We start from the raw sequence: 21283 nt of genomic DNA on the forward strand, positions 1-21283 counted from the left end.
TGATGTTTTACCATTTTAGTTTAGATTTACTTGTTTTATTTTTCTCTTTTCACTAACCCACTTTTCCCCTAACTAACCCTCTTTCCCCTATCCAAACTAGACTTTATTAACCAAATTTGATTTCCCAAATTTAATACTTTATTCTTTCCTTTCATATTCCTAATATTACTTTTTGTTCAAATTATTTTTTTTTATTATATTAACCTATGTACATTTGGAACCTTTTTATATTTCATGTCTTTCATGTCCTTAATATTACAAATCTTCTAAAATATAATGATTTTAAAATTGTTTTGATTTTTCAATTTAAATCTTATCTTAAATGTTGTTGATAAAAATAAGTAAATTATCACATGATTCATATCGTGTTGTCCATTCATGTTCAAACATTAACCATAACTCTAGGTACATTTTTCAAAATTTGATCATGAAAGTGTTAGTGGGTTATATGTTTAAATACTACTCATACAAATGATTTTATGTGCATAACTTGTGTACATCTAGAATCTTTTTATTTCATGTCTTTCATATATTTCAAAATATATTGATTTTAAATTATTTTACTTCTTCAATTTAAATCTTATCTTAAAAGATTGAAAAAAAATATATATCGCATGTTCATATCATGTTGTTCATTCATGTTCAAATAGTAATGCATGTCCAGATGATTTAAGTTCCTAAACCTCTTTCATATCTTTTTCATCTCCTATTTATCATCTTCTACTCCTATCAATTACTCTCATATAATACTTGTGGGATAAACACTCTTCATTTACGCCCTAATCTATTATCCCACATTCGTCTTGAAACTTGGATTCCACCCTAAGAACATCTACAATTATCTTGCTCCTCCTCATTTATAAGCCGGGGAAAATTAGTCCATCTCTCACATCTTTGTTTTCATTTTCATTCTAGTTAGGTAACTTGCATTAATCTCTTGTATCTTTCAATCATCTTGCATCCATCATATCAAATCTTTGTTTCCTCGTAGCCTTTTGTGCATGTGCTTCTGAGAGAAATATTGTTATAAAACACAAAATCTTGAGGAATAGGAGTGCAATGGAGTAGGTTTTCGTAGCATGCATTTGTGTTCTAGCTTAGATTTTTGGTTTGCATGTGTGTTTATTGTAGGAATTCCATTGTTGGATGATTAATCTATCTAAATATTCTCTCATAAGATCTCAGATCGGATTTTCGCATCTACAAATACTTATTTTAATGCATATGCTTTAATATAATCTCATGGGGATAATGAAGCAAAATATTTAATTTATCTAAAGATAAAACATAAAACACAAATCACAGTATGGAAAAGTTATAGAAAAAAATAACAAAAAGCAAAAACAAAAGAGGACTTATATTGATTACAGATAAAACCTTGCATCTAGAAGATACCTTCACCTGAGACTTTTTTTAACTCATCTGAAATCTCCCTCTTTTCTTATATATAGCAACTTGCTCATTTAGATTTGGGATTCTTTAACGAGGGAAGCTCTATCAAATTCTATGGTTGGGAAAGCAAGTTTTGTATTATTATACCCATCAACAAACAACTATGTCTATGCATTTTACTTGACATGCTATTTGTAAATCAATTTTCATGAATTAATGATGCATTCTTGTTTGATTATGCTCCATCAAATTCTACCGATGGATTTATTTAACTTATTTATTCTTATATATGTAACAACAATTAATGAACATGAAAATGTCAAATCTCTACAAATTAATGATTGCATATTTTCCCTCTCATTATTATACTTGTGTTTATCTCATTTCATATTGCTAATCCTATGCAAGTAAGTAGTACATGTGGATACCAAGTTTTATTTGACGTTTCACCATTTTAGTTCAAATTTACTTGTATTCTTCTTCTCTTTTCACTAACTCACTTTTCCCCTAATCACCCCCTCTTCCCCTATCCAAATTAGATATCATTAACCAAATTTGATTTCTCAAATTCAATATTTTATTCTTTCCTTACATATTACTAATGTTCCTTTTTATTTATTCTTGTATATGCTGCAACAATTAATGAACATGAAAATGTCAAAACTCTACAAATTAATGATTGCATATTTTCCCTCTCATTATTGTACTTGTGTTTATCTTATTTCATATTGCTAATACTATGCAAGTAAGTAGTACATGTGGATACCAAGTTTTATTTGATGTTTCACCATTTTAGTTCAAATTTACTTGTTTTCTTCTTCTCTTTTCACTAACCCACTTTTCCCCTAATCACCCCCTCTTCCCCTATCGAAATTAGATATCATTAACCAAATTTGATTTCCCAAATTCAATATTTTTTTCTTTCCTTTCATATTACTAATGTTCCTTTTTATTCAAATTATTTATTTTTATTATATTAACCTATGTATATCTAGAATCTTTTTATTCAACGTCTCTCATGTCATTAATATTACAAGTTTTCTAAAATATAATGATTTTAAAATTGTTTTAATTTTCAATTTAAATCTTATCTTAAATACGATGTGGATAAAACGAATTAAATTATGACATGATTCATATCGTGCTCTCCATTCATGTTCAAACATTAACCATAACTTTAGGTACATTTTTCAAGATTTGAACATGAAAGTGTTAGTGGGCTATATGTACAAATAATGCTCATACTAATAATTTTATGTGTATAACTTGTGTACATCTAAAATTCTTTTATTCCATGTCTTTCATGTCTTTTAAAATATATTGATTTTAAATTGTTTATTTTTTCAATTTAAATCTTATCTCAATAGATAATAAAAAGGAAAATCATCACATGTTCATATCATCATGTTCATTCATGATCAAACATTAACCTTAGCTCTTGGTACATTTTTTGAAATTTTAGTATGGAAGCATCGGTGGGCGATCTGTATAGATAGTGCTCACAATGATTTTATGTACACAAGCACGAAGCTATTTTGATTCGTGATCGGAAATATTGTAATGTACACACCTTTCATGTTCAGAAATTTACACAACTTTTGTAACGCCGGCACAGTTTATTATGAGGTTGTTTCCTGGATACGGTGTGTGTAAAGATTAAAGAGAGAGCTGTTTAAAATAATTATCTGTTGCATCAGCAAGAGGGGAGAAGTGACACCAAGAATGATTTGTGGCCAGGCATTTTCTTTATTGTTTTTGTTTCCCATTTTTTCTGAGTATTAGAGTAGGTGAGAGACAATCTCTAACATTTAACTGGTTAGATTGAGTTAGATGTTTGGATATAGCAAACATTGAAATTGCTCATAGTCGCTGAACAATGATTTTGTGGGTCCCAATAAATAGAATAATAGAGAAAAGGGAATTCACGTTTATGGAATAGCTCCTCCACTTGGGATTCCCACTGCTAGGATGACTATAAAATGGGCGTTACGCGGAGCGAGAAAGTGTCTAGCTTTAGATTTTGGTCTTAATATTCACGGGGACAGGGTCGCAGGGACGCGTTTCCAGGATGGGGGACCAAGGGCTTCAGTTTGGGGACGGCAGGGGGCGGGCGTGGGGGTTGGCGGGGTGGTGGTGTTCATATAGCTATACATATACATATAGTACTTGCAAAACTAGTTTTGAAAAGATGTATGACAGTATAATAGTATAAGAATTAGATTTCAAATGAAACTATAGGAAATACCAAGATTACTTAGATTAGTAATTGCTAAATGCTAAATAAAATTTGACAAATGAAATTGTCAAATTGGAGATTTCTATTATATCGAAAAAGGAAAACGAAAATATGAATATCTGATGCCATTGCAAAGTCTATAATAATAAAAATGATTACATGATTCATCATTACAATGAGTAGCCAAATACAAATACATGTAGCAATAGAATTACAAAAGAGACTAGAGTCAAAGACAAAATGATAAAACTCAAAATGTAGCTAATGGAGGCCTCTAATCATCTGCGAACTCCTCCTCACTGGAACTATTGGACTCCTAAAGATCAAGGTCCCTCAAGCTCACACCAACTAGCCCTGCATCTGAAGTGGTAGGATCATCCTCATCAATTTGTGAAGGCTCCTCTGGCTCTACATCCCATCGTGACATTGGACTCTCCTTGTACACAAGTGTCTTGCTGTCCATGAGATGCAAAGCACTATGTATAGCCACAAGCTTCTCTGCTCTCTTAGAGGTAAGTTTGTTCCTCTTAAGAGAGTGGATGAAGCTATATGTAGACTAGTTCCTCTCAACAGCTAAAGAATTGGAAACCTGGGATAGCAGACGGATGGCTAGAGTGGTGGTCAAAGATTTCAGGCCATGACAATTCCACCACAAAAGTGGGTCCTCCTGTGCCATAGTGTCTATATCCATCTTTGCCACATCTAAATAACGTCTAAGAGTGGCAAATCGTCCCCACTCAATGTGCATTGTGTTGGCATCTCTGGAATCAAACATCTTCTCTATGCACCTAAAGAAACTCGCCTTCACCTCATCATCTTGAATCGGTGTCAATCTACCCGGTCTAGCCTTGTACCACTTAGGATTCAAGGCAAAGGTAGACATATGCAAAGGAGTGTTCAACTTGCCCCATCTACGCTGAATAATAGGTTGGATTTGCTCATTCTAGAATGGTAGAGAGGGGTCCTTCACTCGTACAGCAGCCATCATCTAGTCAAGCATAGATTCAATGCACTCATACACCTCTCCAAGGTTAGGTGCATCCCCATCCCCATATCTGATCACCTAGAATAATGGAGAAATCATGGAGACAATGTATTGTGCATCAGTCCAAAACACATCACTCTTCACTATCTCCTTCACCCTTCTCCCCTACTCTATCTTGGCCTCAACTCACCTATTCCACTCATTAATCATAACCATGAGTTGCAATGCCTCTTGCAACTCAATCATTCTCTCCAAGAGAGTGAAATAGGATGCATATCTAGTCTCAGCTGGTTTCAAAAACTCCTTCTTCACGAAGGTCCTGAAGAGTGCATGTGAAGTATGGTGGTTGCAGATAAACATATACACATCTCTCACATCGGTGACCACTCCTCTAATCCAGTCTATCTTCCCCATGTCCTTGAGTGCATTGTTCATGACATGCACACAACATGGGGTCCACCAAATGTGTCTATAGGCTGCCTCAATGAGTCTCCCTGCTGCTCTACACACATGGGCTACATTTATCACTACTTGGACCACATTTTCTGGCCCAACCTCCTCAATAGCCTCCCTGAGGACCTGAAACTTGAAATCAGCATCTTTACATTGCTCTGTACAATCAACTGCTCTAAGGAAGTATGAGCCCTCTGCACATGTGACCATGACGTTGATGAGTGGACGATGGCTCATGTCTATCCACCCATCCATAACTATGTTGCACCCCGATGCCACCCAACATGCCTTCATCTTCTCCATCAAAATATTGATCTTGGAATAGCATTTATCCAAGATCTAGGTCCTCATTTTCGTCTCCCCTTGTGGCACATAAGATGGTCCTCCCTTGGCCACCATAGCCATCATCTCCTTATAATAAGGAGACTATGTAACATGAAATGGAATGCCATAGGCAAAGAAGAACTTGCCAATGGATTCATCTATCTCATCTCTTAGCTGCACATTAAACATATCAGCAATGGGGTTGCTCTATAGTTTTTGCAACCTATGTTTCCCAGGCCTGGCCGCAGTAGAAGTGGAAGTGGATGGATAGCCAAACATCATTCCTCTCATCTGCGAAGCATGAGAAGTATGTGGCACATTTTGGTTGCCCTGAAGTGCTGCCCTAGAAGACAAAGTAGTAGGCATTGATATATTTGTGTCATCTGGAACCCCCCAAAGCCTGTTGCTCAATTTTGTACTGTATATTTTTAGCTTCCTCCAAAAACTTACAATGTTTCACGCATTTTCCTCTCCAAAACAGGAAGTGTGCATTCACCCTACTAATGTTACCAAACCATTCAGTGTCACAAATGTTGCACTTCCACTTCCTTGTTACCCCACTTGAATGTGATGTGCCTTATACTGATATTCATGAAGCAAACTATTTTAGAGGAGACTTAGAATCAAAATGACCCCTAACATATGGTGCCACCAACTCTAAAGGGCAACCTGTACTAGCTGGTGCACTCGCCATAGAACTAGATTGGGCTCCAGGATCAGCCCCATGGTCACCCCTCTCATTTTTAGGTTCATATTCTGAATCATTCTCACTATGAGAATGGATTTACATGTCATCTTCACTCATGCCTTGGGAGCTCATTGTGAAATTGACACTGCATTTCACAAAATAAAAATAAAAATAAAATCAGCCTAGTTTAACAATATATTTTTTCCCTATTCATCTCAATTATTCATCATTTTGCCCTCAAGATTCAACATCAAATCTCATTTTGAGATGAATAGGGGAAAAAAATCCAAAAATGACATAGAACAATGAAAATCAGAAAATAAAACCAAAAAAAAAAAAGAAAAATTTGAAAAACCCTACCTTGTGCTTGAAAAACCTCTCCAAAATGTAGAAGAATCTTCTTCTTCCTCTTCTTCTTGCTTCTTCTAGCTCCTATCACGCTTGCAATCACTTTTCTCACCCCTTCAATCACTCTTCTTCAATTTTTTCCTCCTCTTCAGCTTGCTGGAAAAAAAATCAGTTTTCCAAAATGAGAATGAAATCTGAAAAAAAAACATGTTTTTGTGTTGTTTTGGGGGATAGGGTGGGGCCCACGTCCAATTAGGGTTACCCCTTAACCACCCAAAAAGTCACATGTTTATATTAAAAAAAATTGTTTGCTTTTGATGTGGGTGACGCGGGAGACGTCTGGGCGTCTCCCCGTCCCTCGAGAGATGTCTGCACATCTCTCGAGAGACGGGGAGACGCCCAACCTTTCCAAAGGAGATGGTCAAACGTCTCTTGGGAGATGTCTCCACATCTCCTTGGGATACATGCTAGCTAAAATAATAGGAGCTACATGCTAGCTACTATCCCTATCCAAGGCAGAAAGGCTTAAGTGTATTTTGTAGTGTCTGATGTATTTCCAATTGAATAAAATTATTAGGGGAAAGGAGCCAGTAGTTGCTATAGCTAACTTCGCGCATCTTAAGCTTCTAAATGGTTCATCTCATTTCGACGATTTTTTTTTGGCTCTCTATGTATGTGACTTAACTACTTAAAGTTATTGTTTTGGCTTGTGGGTAGTAACGATGCATGTTGTGGAATTCATTATGTGCACAAAGGTCAAAAAGTACACATTTCAAAGTGTGGTCCAATACATGATCACCTTTGAGCCAATAGTAGATAACTCAAAATAGCCAGTAGTAGTGGACAAATGCCCCAATAGTAGTGGACAAATGCCCTAGTAGTGGTGAACAAATGTCCCAGTGATGAGCTAATTATGGTCAAAAAAGCTAAGAAATGCACCACTATTGGTGCATGTGATATTTACTAATGGACCTTCCATTACCATTTTTTTTGGTTCCTACTATGTCTACTAATGGGGGGTGAGGCTGACAAAAAGATGACGGTTATTGGTCCTATTGGCTCCTTTCCCCTATGGCAAGGCTGATGTAAGTTTTAAAATCGCAGTTGCTATTTTTGTTACAAATGATTTAGCTTTAGTTATCATAATAAGTAATACAAAAAAAAATTATCAAAAGTCAAATTTTATTTTCTCATAGTCTATTTTCCTTTATTCGTGCCTTACATTATTAAGTCTTTATATTTACAACACAACATACTAAATTATAGTTTGTAATGCTCGATAATAATACAAATTCAAGTTTAGTTTTTAGAACATATGGTAGTACTAAGTTGTGGTGAACCCAGATATATAGATATATATGCATATACATAGCCCATATGACAGAGTATTTGGTTGTAGCCTTGATATCAGCAAGACTCGGATATCTATATTTCTGAGTATAGATTCAGTATATATTTCTTAGTATTGATTAAGATATACATTTCTGAGTATATATTTTTGAGAGTATGATTCTGAATATAGATTCAGATTTCTTCAACGACATTCTACAAGACTTGTTGGAGACTTAGTTAAGTTGAATATATAAATTTGAATGTTGTTCGAACTAAAGATAATATCGTGCCAATATGCCCATCAAAAAGTTGAAGAGGAAAGTACGATATGAACAACATTTTTATATATTAAAGAACCTCACAGTAAAGAGGGTTATCATTTTGATATGCTCACCGATTTATTAAAGGATATGTGCGATTAAATTATAGAATATAAAATAATATACAGCAATGATCTCATAAAATCGAAATGCTTTAGGAAGTGCAAACTTATTAAAGAGCTACGATTTCATTGGCTAAGTAATAACTAACAAAAGGTGTGGGCTCACTAAGTCAATGATTTGGAGTAAATGTGGGACCCACTAAAATATGAGTGGGACCCAGTCAACAATTTATTTTAAAGAGGTGGTTCTTATTTAATATGAATTGTCATTCATATAAAGTGGTTATATAAGACAAAATCTATTTTGTCTTATTCAAAAGAGATGTCAGCAAGGAGACCCGATAAATGAAGAGGTGAGTTTTTGTGGCAATAATAAAGTGCTACCGTGTATCTATGATCAGTAACCAATACGTATGACAAATGCAAGTCAAAAGACACGATTAAGTGAGTGGTGTGACAGAGGAGTATGAACTTTACTAGATTACATAGCATATGTTAATCGGTAAAAATATAACCAGTAGCCACAACCCACGATAATTACAAATAGTTGTTAACCAATGTTAATATAACATAACTATTCATCGGTTAAGGAAAGGGCATGATTACTAATCATAACCATTGGATACGAAAGGAAGCAACCCTCCAGAAAGTTACGTGAGAAGTATATAAAGGAATTAAAATCATTTTGTGTAGTGTGTGGTAAACGTGAGTATAATGTTGAAAGTATAATTCTGAAATAATTTTCAGACTAAGTGTATGGAAAACATGATGTGTTGAGTGAGAGTAATTTGCGGAGTGTGAAGAATAAAATAAAAGAATATATTTTGGATGAATGCGTGGAAGTTTTGAAGATGTATACAGCAGAATAAGAAATTAAGATAAAGCAGATGTAAATAGTATAAATACAGACATAAAGGAAATTTATTCAGATATACAAAAGGAACATGAACAGGCTGAATAAGAATATATAGAAGATCATTCCAGATTTGTAAGAGCTTTATATGGGCAGACTTGCGATAGTTTTATGGCAGAGTTATAAAAAGGATTATGTACAGATTGAAGATATTATAGAAGATTATTGAATGCAAATTTCTGTAGATTTGTGTAGATAGATTCAGGAAATATTTACAGCAGATTTATGAAGCATTGTGTGCAGATTCATAAAGGATTTTTGAGTAAGTGTGATCTGTTTATCAAAATTATTAGGAGGAGATTATAGCAGATTTATGAAGCAGACTTACAGCAGATTATAGATAGATGTATGCTCACTTAATGGGCAGATTATAGGTAGATTTGTGAAAAGTTTATAAATTGATTTGTATCACAGATTGATAAGGTAAGTGTGGCCAGATTTATATGACTGGTTAGTAATGTTCATCATAGCAGTTTGAAGAAAGGAATTAAGTGTCCATCATCAGTTGAGATAGCAACATTGTCAAGATAGAAATTCAGACTTATATGAAGTGGGTTGGTGCTCACTAATTATGGATTGGGGAGTTGGCTTCGAGTGGGTTGGTGCTCACAAATTCAGATTTGGGAGTTGGTGCTTCTAGTGGGTTGGTGCTCACAAACAGTGTTAGGGGTTGGTGCCTCTAGTAGGTTGGTGCCTACAAATAATATAAAAGAAGAAATATATAAAAGCATTGATGTATCGTGGTTTTCTCCCATAAGGGTTTCCACATATATATATCTTGTATTCTATTTGTGTTCATAATAGTTATATTACATGTGAATGTTGATCAACAATGAATATGTTTATAAGATAAGTTATATACATGTAATTGAAGTTGAAAAAGTTTAAGTTGGTGAAATTTGTTGTTATACTGATTCACACCCCCCCCCTCTCAGTATAACCATGTGCTCTTCAGTGTGCGGATTAAAGAAAGCCCTATATGGACTGAAACAAACCCCCAGGGCCTGGTATGAAAGAATTGACAACTAGCTCATGGGATTGAGATTCTCAAAGAATAACGCAGATCCAAATCTATACTTCAAACGAATCAAAGGCGCGAGATGTTGATATTGATCTTGTATGTTGATGATCTTTTGATTATAGGAGAAGGTCACCTTATTGATCAATGTAAGAAAGACCTTGAGAAGGAGTTTGATATGAAGGATTTAGGCCTTCTACATTACTTCCTTGGATTGGAAGTTTGGCAAAACTCTGACAATATTGTGTTTAATTAAGGAAAGTACACCTTAGACATATTGAAGAGATTTGGCATGATGAACTGCAGACCGATGACTTCTCCCATGGAAACTAATCTTCACAAATTGAAGGAGGCAGCAACAAATTCCCCATTGGTAGATCATGCGCTCTACAGGTAGATGATTGGATCATTAATGTATCTAGTCAATACTAGACCTGATATTTGCTATCCAGTAAATGCCTTGAGTCAATTCATGTGTGAACCTAAGAAGATTCATCTTATGGTAGTAAAACATATAATGAGATAGCTTCAAGGCACTCTCAACTATGGACTCAAGTATAAGAATATTCATTTGAATCTACACGGGTTCACTGATTCAGATTGGGTTGGAAGTGTGACTGACAGGAAAAGCACCTCAAGGTGTTGCTTCAGCTTGGGTTCAGCCATGATATCTTGGATTAGCAGAAAACAGTCTTTAGTAGCTCAAAGCTCTACAGAGGCTGAATATATCACAGCTTCCATGGCTGCATGAGAAGTTGTATGGCTATGGAAGTTACTTGTGGGATTATTCGGAGGACCAATGAAGCCTGCTATAATTCATTGTGACAATCAGAGTTGTATAAAACTCTCTGTAAATGTAATAACCCACCATGATTCATCCAACAAAAATGAGTATATATTTTTTTTTTTTATTATGTTTTATTCAATTGCATACTCTGGGCATCCATCCAAATAGGATTGGGCATTCATCCATTCGGGATGAGCTTCTAACCATACGGGTTAGGCAATTGTCCATACGGGACGTAAATTCCATCTATCCAATACGGGATAGGCATCTACCCATACGGGGTAGGCATCCATCCAAACAGGATAGGAGATGCTCTGGCCAGAGACTTAGACTCATCGGGACCATTCGGGTCCTGAGCCACTCACTAAGTACTACATTCTTCTAACAAGAATGCACCGAGGTCGCCGTCCTTAGGAGTAATAAGAAAATAATACAAGCTTGAATTCCGCCTCGGAATTTGGCTTAAAGCCTCGGGAAGTCAAGCGAATCCATACGGGATTCCTTCCGAGCATGCATCGAATTAAGTTTGATTATCTTATCTTTCAATTAGGATTCTTGCTCAACCAAGCCTAGACCCCACCCACGAACACCTGAGTACGAGGGACAACTCCGTCCCAAGACTGCCTACATACCCGCTTCGGCGCGGGATCAAGGCGTAAAGTATGTAGTTCTATTTTCTAAACTATGGTTTGATGTAAACTGATTTGTGGGTACGCAACCCTTTCTAGGGTCAGTGTCCCAGACAGTTTCTCTGCGGTTGCTACCCACGAAGGTAGCACTTAAGCGAAGGCTCAAGATGGCCTATTGCTTGTGGCCTAAACAAAATAACTAGATCCTAATACTTAACACGAGCGTCACCCAATTGCAAATCACCAATATCCCTTCGAGGATGAATAAATAAATAAATAAGAAAATAAATTCCACGAGAGCTTTTAACTTGACCATCCCTAAGAGGGGTTTACTATGGGTTATCTCAACGGATGTGAAATTCATTTAAAGGTTATCTTATTAAATTATCGATCCAAGAGGGATTACCCGCCCCTTGGATTTTTAACTTCCAAATGTCCCTTATTACTCCCCGACGATTTATAGGGACGATGCCATAGACGTCGTTAATGCAGCTTTATTAGGCGTTAAGTGCAGTAGTTCAACACGACGGCATTACCCGTAAGCGTGACCCAGAGGCACCATATATACCGAACGCTGCTAGTTTTGGTTTTCCAACTTCCTTTATTTAGTTTTCTATCTACGAGCTATGAAACATCATACTTGAAAACAACTACTAATTGAATGCGCAAAGTTCAGTTAATTGAAGTAACTATTTGAAATATAACTTGCATAAAAATGACCATCATGAAACTTACATATTAATGATTACATGTGTACTTGCATGAAAATGTCAATAAACATAATTAAACCATAAGTAATTTGCATGTTATAAAAATAGTGCAACTTGCATGAAAATGTCAATAGACGTAATTAATCTATAAGTAATTGCATGTTATAAAAATAGTGCCACTTGCATGAAAATGTCAATAAACGTAATTAATCTATAAGTAATTGCATGTTATAAAAATAGTGCCACTTGCATGAAGATGTCAATAAACATAATTAATCCATAAGTAATTTGCATGTTATAAAAATAGCATCACTTGCATGAAAACGTCAATAAACATAATTAATCCATAAGTAATTTGCATGTTATAAAAATAGCGCCACTTGCATGAAAACGTCAATAAACTTAATTAATCCATAAGTAATTTGCATGTTATAAAAATAGCGTCACTTGCATGAAAACGTCAATAAACATAATTAATCCATAAGTAATTTGCATGTTATAAAAATAGCGCCACTTGCATGAAAACGTCAATAAACTTAATTAATCCATAAGTAATTTGCATGTTATAAAAATAGCGCCACTTGCATGATTAAGCAAACTAAAAATAGTGATTGATTAAGGCATTCGATTCATGAATTAATTGCTAAAGGCGAACAAAGTAACCCAATGAACTTAATACTTGGTAAGAAGAGGGTTGACTATAACGTAAGAAAATGGAGCATGCTAGTTTAATACTTGGCAAACATCTAGGGAAACCATTTTAAACAAAACAATGTTATACAAAGAACAACACGCCGATTAACAGATGATTAACCAGAGGGTACCGTGATAATATTAATTGGTTATCAAATGTTACTTGCCGATTATGTAAATCGAATAACAAGGTAAAACAAGAGTCGAACACAGAGTGGAAACTGAGGAAATATTAGTTAGGCACTGCACAACCCAAGGCTTGAAGACAATATGGATAGCTATCGGGTTTAACCGGTTGACAAGGAAAACACACTGAATACAATCAAATGGGTTCCAAGGGTCTCTATACCGATCATATCAGTCGAGTAGTTCAATCTTTACCGAATGCGAAAAGAACAACACAGTAATTTAATTGATAGAAATCAAATTAGTACCGGAGATAACAATCAATCAATGAAGAAACATATTCTAAGGCACAACTAAGACATAAAGGAAAATGCATACCTATTTAAATTCATGGCAACAAATGGTAGAATACCTATAATAGCGACTGGTAGTAAGGAACAAAATCAGTGGATGGCTACAACATTACCCTATGAAGACATGTCGATTCGGATGCATGACAAAATAAGAAAAGTGGATAAAACCAACAACATCCACGCACTTATACAGAGCTCAAAACGATTAGAAGGGATATGCTTATCGATCATTATAACTCGGTGAAAGGAGGGAGTAACCCAATTATATTATTCGGTTGGTATGGTGAAATCAAGGGGGGTGCATGGTCATTGCATGCATAAAAGGGACAGATTGAAATTTGAAAAAAAAAAAAGTCTCCGATCAGACATATATTCACAATTACATCTTGATGGTAATAAAGGTTCGGAAAAAAAAACAAAGGCAGACGATAGAGCACCAAAAACATAAACTAATAGAACATTACGTAGGACACTATACAGAGGTAAGGCAAGGTCAATAAAATCTCCAACCTGGAGTCCAACGTCCGATGGAGTATTCTCGAAGATGCAGAGCAGTCCACAATTTTTGTCGAACACCTCCAGTATCAAAACCCAAAATCCTTCAAACAACCAACTCAAAAATTCCTGGATGCTTGAAGATGGAGTAGAGTCTTCCTTGATCCTCCAAATTGAAGAGAAATCCTCCCAACAAAAATTCTTAGCTGCTAATGGAAGTGGACTACAAAGGAGATTTCAACTTGCAGAAATTTCTTATGGAATAGCTAGCTTTTCTTTTGAAACTTGTACCTATTTTATAAAAGAAATTACCAATTCCCACTACCTATTTTTTTAATTGAAAAAAAAGAGATTCTTCTCCCAATTTGGCCTCCATGCAAATTAATTAGGCTTAGTGGGAGGAGTTACATGCAAGGAGGCGGAGAAGCCTCTAGAAGCTTCTTATTCCTCCTACAACATGTGCCTTAATTTGGGTGAGGGAAATTAAATAACAAATTAAAATATATATGCATTTTTCATGTGTGTGAGGTTTATTATTTTTATTCCCTTACAATATTCATTCAATAATTCATCCAAAGAATATAAATAGAGTTTTGTATTTAAATCAAAAAAGGTGATAAAGGAGGGTTGTGACAGTAAACCCTGTATTTCATGATAGATCCAAACACATTGAGATCCCTTATCACTATGTGAGAGATGTGGTGGATAGAAATGTGATTCAATTACAATATATCAGTACAGGAGACCAGACAGTAGACATACTAACCAAACCTCTAGCCAGAGTAAAATTTGAACACTTTAGAAAAGGTTTTGGTATGATTGAGTTATAATTAGTTTTTGTAATCTGTACTAATATATAAGATGTTTAATGTGTAAACTTCTTTTGTCGTGTTATGACTTTATGGGATCCACCCCCGGTGTACAATTCTAAAAGGTGATGAGCTTTTAGACTATGAACACTTGTATTAAACATTATGAGGTGATGATCTTGTAATGTTGATATCATGTTGAATTGATATCACTCTGACTCATGGATGTGCCATGATATGTTATGGTAGATATTATGTGACGTAATGTCAATGCACATGCATAACCTAGATATAAGGGAATTCAACATTGTTAAGTATTTTATATCCAAGATATCACGTGTTATATGATACTAATATCACATGTTATGTGATCTCTATATCACAAGATGATGTGATATATTCTTGTGTCACTCATTATGTGATGCTTCATGTGACGAGCATATGTGATATGATCCTTTGTATTATGTAGTCATATAATACATTTTATTATGAGAAATATGGTGCTTATTTCATAGGTCTATAGTTATCTTCCCTAGCTAAGAGGGAGTGTTGAAACTTACTAGCTTCGGTAAGATAAATGATTGAATGAGAGACTTCATTTATCTCTCATTCAATCATCTACCTTATCGATATAACTACAATATAATTATAGACCTCATGATTAAATAAATGAACTTTTTATAATCATCTTATATGCATAATCGATAATATTACTCATGTTGTAATCAGACCAGAATTATAACTACCATAGCTATCATACGATAGCATCGATTGATGCTATCATATGATAAATATAATAGTTATCATCCTAAAATGCATGTTAATATCGATCATTTATTTTTTTATTATGATTGACTTATCCCGATCATTTATCGGGTAACTATATTACTTCACGTTCCCTCGATTATTAATAGTTATCGGCATAAGCATGTTAAATGACATGGCCAATAATTATCAGTATAACACAAGATAAAGAGAGATGACATGACCGATAGTTATCAGCATAACACATGGTAAGTGGTTACTGAAATGGTGTCTATGCACCAATCAAGACATGTCTTGATCGGGCATGTCTAAAAGACATGACCGATCAAGGCATGCCTTGATCGGTGAAGCATAGAACTATAAGTATATGCAAATGAAGTGTTGAAGATGCATAAAAATAATTAATGTTATCTTCAGCAACCTATGACATAAGAAACAGAAAATATCATTAAAGAAAATAATAATATATATAAATTCATACTTGAACATAAATTTGAATATCATTTACACTTTTCAACTTCTACAACCTACATTAGTATCTTGTCTTCTTCAGCATTCTCTATTGGCCCTTCCCCCTTTTCATTTGTCATATTTTTCAAGAACTCTTCTTCACACTAATATCCCAAATTTGTAATTGTTTATATGCCTTTAATAAGACCAAACTTTGTTGCAACTTGAAGTTGTTCATCTTTGTAACTCTGCAATTATCTACTACAGCAATAGTACTCTTTTCACTTGCCCATCGACAATTTCATTTGTCTCTTTTTCATGTAATTTACCATCAAATTTTATTTTGTATATTTTTTCATATGGAATGAGATGGACCAATCTAGCTAGTAATTTAACTAGAACCAACCTTTCTCCCATAAAATATTAGAATACAAACTAACCAAAGGTGTTTAGTTTGAGTAACTCTAAACAAAGAGAGACAAACAACTTGAGTACTATTATTTTGTTGTGTAGAAGATTGATTGATGTATTTAAGTGTTGTTTAATTATGTTTGAAAGAATGGACAAATGATAATATAAATAGATAAAATAGAGTTGTAAACACACAAAAAAAAATTGAAAGGATACAAAGGTGCGCCTATGAATGAAAGTAGAACATTTTTCTACTGGACTAATGTGCTCAGTGCCCTAGTCTAGAGGTTGTCCAAACTATAGAAACTATCCAAATCTGAGGTTAGAAGACACAAAACTCTTGTTCCACAAAAATCCAAGTCAAATAGGTAGGACTAGCATTGGGCACCCATTCCCAGATCTTTGCTTTCAAAATTATTGTTATTGTTTACGTCTTTGTAAACAAAATTCATGTATCTTTGGACTATTGCAAAATTTTGCATTTGCCCCTAAAAAACCATAAAGAGAGGACAACTTTTTTGTGGCTATATAGGATCTTGCCTTAGTTAAGCTCCCAATTTGGTATTTCTACCTCCACGAATAGCCAAATTGGATATCAAATAAAGTGTATTCTCTAAACCTTAAATGTGTCTAAGATTGTAGTGAGAAATAATATGCATAAACATAAAAGGAAACCCTATTCAAGTGTGTTAGAGTGATTCCTAGATGAATCAGTCAAAAGATGGTTTACAAACCAACTCAAGAGTGCATAAACATGTAGATAATAGCAAATGAATGGTAAATATCAAATCTGAAGATTTAAACTCACAAATGTGAGAACAACATAAGATCATACCAAACGCTTAAGGAGAGCTACAAGTCAATCATCAGTCAGTAATGTTTATCACCCTCCAACATTCCTTGAGATTTCAATCATCTTTGCAATGATGGTGAGTGAAGAATGTTAAAAACTTGATGTTGCAAATTATCCTTCAACTTTGCAGACATGTGTGATCAATTCAGCAGAGCTTCGCTATAATAAAGATTGGATATCCAAATAAGGAAAGATGCTAGCTTTTATATGAGTCACAAGGTTGAGTTTTGATAATAATAATAATAAAAAAGATGACATAAAACAATCATAATCAAAAATTAAGACCAAATTTTGTAATGTCAAGACCGACACTGAAAATATTTAAAATTTTGAATAATTTTGGTGGGACATGTGTGTTGGGCACTGAATTCCCACCAAAATAGGTTCGTAAAAGGGATATATGAGAATCTAGACTTGTGATTGTAGATTCGGTCCTAATTTTGATTTTTGACAATGAATAAATACAAAATAAGATTTAAGAGAGATTTAAAATAGAATAGGATGCATCTCCTTGAGTTGGGGGGTAAATTCAAGGCTAGAAATGGCCCTAAAATGGTTTAAATGAGTTTAAACTAAAGAAACACTCAAGAGAGTATGAAATCAGGCTCACAATTAGGAATACAATTTACGACACTACATTTAGCCTCCACTTTAATAGTCAAATGACACTACATGAATATGTAATCTAAAGTACATAAAAGTAAATACTCATTAAAAAGGATACTCATAAGGATGTTAAATGAAGCCCGCAATGTAGGGATACCTACAATACAATGTTAGGAAATGCATCCTACAAAACCACTTCTAAGAGTTATGAAATTTGAGGGTACATATATGACCACTTGTTTCTACATTCTTCTTGTGTAGGTAGAAACATGATATCATGTATACCACATCATATTGTGAAAGGAGTAAAGAAAAATGATTCTGGTAGGTTCATTTAGTAACACAACACTATGTCGAGGAGCACTTCATACAAAATAGAGAAGAATCATGATTCCAATGCAATAAACAGCACAAAAAACAAAGTTCTAAAGCTCGTGTTATGATAAAATGATTGAATATGAAAATTTAGGGTTTAGAGAAATCGTACCATAAATAGTGAATATTTTTACTTTTCCACTATTCATTTGTCTTTTTCACTTTATCGTTGTTGTAGACAAGTCCATGTGAGTGACAAAACAAGGATGTTGTGTTGACAAGTATATCAGCCACCCAAACTCCAGATGCTAAGGGAACATGTCATAGAAGGCATCCAAACTCATAAGGTGTGCCACACTAAATTTGCTATGCTTTCAATTTTTTTTATTTTTATCTTGAGGAAAACAAAATAACCCTTTTTAGGGCTCTAGTACCCTAACTGAGTGCTAAAGTCCATCTTTGGTGCTAGAGTCCAAATTGGGTGCCTAGGTCTTATTTAGGTGTTTAGGTCCGATCTAGGTAGAAGAGTCTAGATTCAACTCCATGGTCCAAACAAGTGTCCACGGGATTTTACATGAAATCTAGTGATTTTGATAGGAACTTGCTTATTTGACTAGAAGCAATGATTAAATCTCTCATTTTTTATCGTAGGTCCCACCAATGATGATAAGAAAATGTGGGAGGTCACATATATAGACTATTACAAGACCAAGCATATTCCATATCACTTAACAATGCAACACATATTTGAGAGGTTAGCCTATGGTGGGTTTACAACATGTCGAAGATGAAATTCATCATGTCATGATGACTCTCATGGATCAGTGAGACGTAGATACCTCCATGTTCCAACTTCTTATGAGGGAGATGATAGCCACACTAGATGATGTATACAAGATATTGTGGCTTCTAGTGCGAGGTGACACCATGAGTCTAGTAGGAACACATACACTAAGCATCATTGAGTGTGATCAAACATATTATGTTGGTCAAGTCATATGAGAAGATTCCAAAGGTTGCATCAAAGAAACAACATAGAGGAGGATGAGGAGAATGAGGATAGAGATGGAGAGAAGCAGTAGGACCAAGCTTAGTATCAAGATCAGTGAATTGAAAAGGAGAGATGGAAGAGAGTACAATAGAGAGAGAGGAGAGGGATGATGATACATCACTAGAGAGACCAACATCTTGAGCATGTGTATCATGATCATCACCTTCTTCAATAGAGGAACTAAGTCATTATGAGTTGAGTGGAGTTGCCACTACTATGCTCCCAGCTATAATAATGACTACGATGTTACGTGATCCTACCAATTCAATCAATATTGAATGGTGATATGAAGATCTAGGTTAGAACATTATATATACGCATTGACTTTAGAATATTACATGTTTCTTTCTATTTTGATATATATGATGAGATACTCGATTTCATATGTGTTTACTTTCTTGCAATTGGCACACAAGGATGGCACGACTTTGTGGGTCACATCATAGTTGATATTGTCCCTTTTGTAGACATACATCAACCAATTTAGGCCAACTATAGGCCTCATCATAGTGCAAGACAACACGTGGACATCTTTGAGCTCATGTAGCTAAAAGAAACATATGAGGAGAGGATGGTAGATTACTCTTGCATGGAGTTCGTATAGACAAAGGTGAAGTGAGTACAAGTTGAGAGAGATTAGTTGTAGCATAAGTATATAATATATAGAATGCTCTTTACCATTGTCAATGCCATCTGTCAATAATACAACAAGAGCATTGGATAAAGAAAAAGTATAAAGAAGGAAAGGACAATCATGAACCATTGGTTGTAAAATAGGAAACTTAGCTAAGCATCATTTTAAATCATCAAAGGTTTTTTGACAATCTATGTTCCATTTGAAACTGTTATCCTTTTTAAGAAGTTCAGTAAAAGGAAAAGTTTGGTTTTCTATTTGTGAAATAAATCTTCAAACAGCCTAATTTTTTCCTTATAAGTTACGAAGTTGAAAAATATTTTTAGGAGGTGGCATGTTAACTAAAGAATAAATTTTCTTTTTGTAGCATCATAAATTGTACACCCTTAATCAGGGTTGTACAATTCCACACTTAGGTTAGCACCCATATGTTGCATTTTGCATTTTAAATATTAATTTAAGTATTTAATTAATTAATTTAATTAAAAATAAAGTCCTCTTTTATCATTCCATGCATTATAAAATTGGGCCCTTAACTCTAAGTGTGCCCCGTTTTATTTTATCTTATCTTTTTCAATTAATTAATTAATTAAATCTTAATAAAGTCCTATTTCGACCTTCTAGGGTCAAATTAACATATCTAAACACCTTGGATTGGCACGCCGAGCTAGGTTTAGCTTTGTGATCACAAAACTTTGCATTCCTAAAAATTTGGAAAAAAGTCAGTCGAACCATGGTGCGGAACCATGGTCCCGACTTTTTCTCCCCAAATTTTGGGATCATGTTTTGACGGTATTACAATGTTTAAATCTTTCTTTGTGCAAAATTATATCAATTATAGGTCGGCCTATGATCAAAACTAAAGTTAGAATTTCATATATATAACCTTTCATTTCCTTATTTGAAGGATCCATCTACAAGAAATTGGAGGAGACCTCTTATGAAGTGAAAGCAAAGGTTTATCAAAAAATCAACCATTCCTCAAGTCTTCATCAACCCTTTTTCATCATCAATCGAAGCTTAGGAGATACTGAAGAATAATAAGGAGATCACTGACTGTTGATTGGCTTGTACCTCTCCCTTAGGGTATCTATGATTTCATATTATTTTCATAGCTCTATGTGAGTTTCACATCATTCATTTTCATATTTACATTATTGCTTTAGATCTATATTGCATTTGTGATTTGAAGCATAAAAATTTACATTATGTTCATTTAGGGTTCATACTCAAAACATAGGGTAGAACTCTAATTTGTATTCTAGCTCATTAGGATCTTACAAACACATGAGATTCTAGGGTGCACACACTTTTCAATATTACATCGGCAATTTGTGAAGGTGAAAATCGCCAAAATAGGGGATTTGACTAAGACAAAACCCTATATAGCCACTCATACAACATTTTTTCAGATCACAGATGCAGGTAAAGGATTTTGATGCAGCTACAAACTTTCGAGAAACTGGAATTTGCAAGTACAGGTCTAGATATAGACGAAGGCCCCAAATCACTAGGACTAGGGTGC

At 34.6% G+C, this 21283-nt stretch overlaps 1 protein-coding gene across 1 annotated transcript in view; it reads left to right on the top strand.

The window, feature by feature from the left end:
• LOC131026999 (L-ascorbate oxidase-like) overlaps nucleotides 1–3537 on the top strand; it is a 48833-nt gene extending 45296 nt beyond the window's left edge. Inside the window, exon 7 of the mRNA XM_059212790.1 lies at nucleotides 3295–3537. Coding sequence (XP_059068773.1) covers nucleotides 3295–3537 — 243 coding nt within the window. The remainder of the gene's footprint in view (nucleotides 1–3294) is intronic.
• The last annotated feature ends 17746 nt before the right edge of the window (nucleotides 3538–21283 follow it).

This window comes from Cryptomeria japonica, chromosome 10, assembly GCF_030272615.1.
Source record: "Cryptomeria japonica chromosome 10, Sugi_1.0, whole genome shotgun sequence".
In the NCBI taxonomy this organism is placed as follows: Eukaryota; Viridiplantae; Streptophyta; class Pinopsida; order Cupressales; family Cupressaceae; genus Cryptomeria; species Cryptomeria japonica.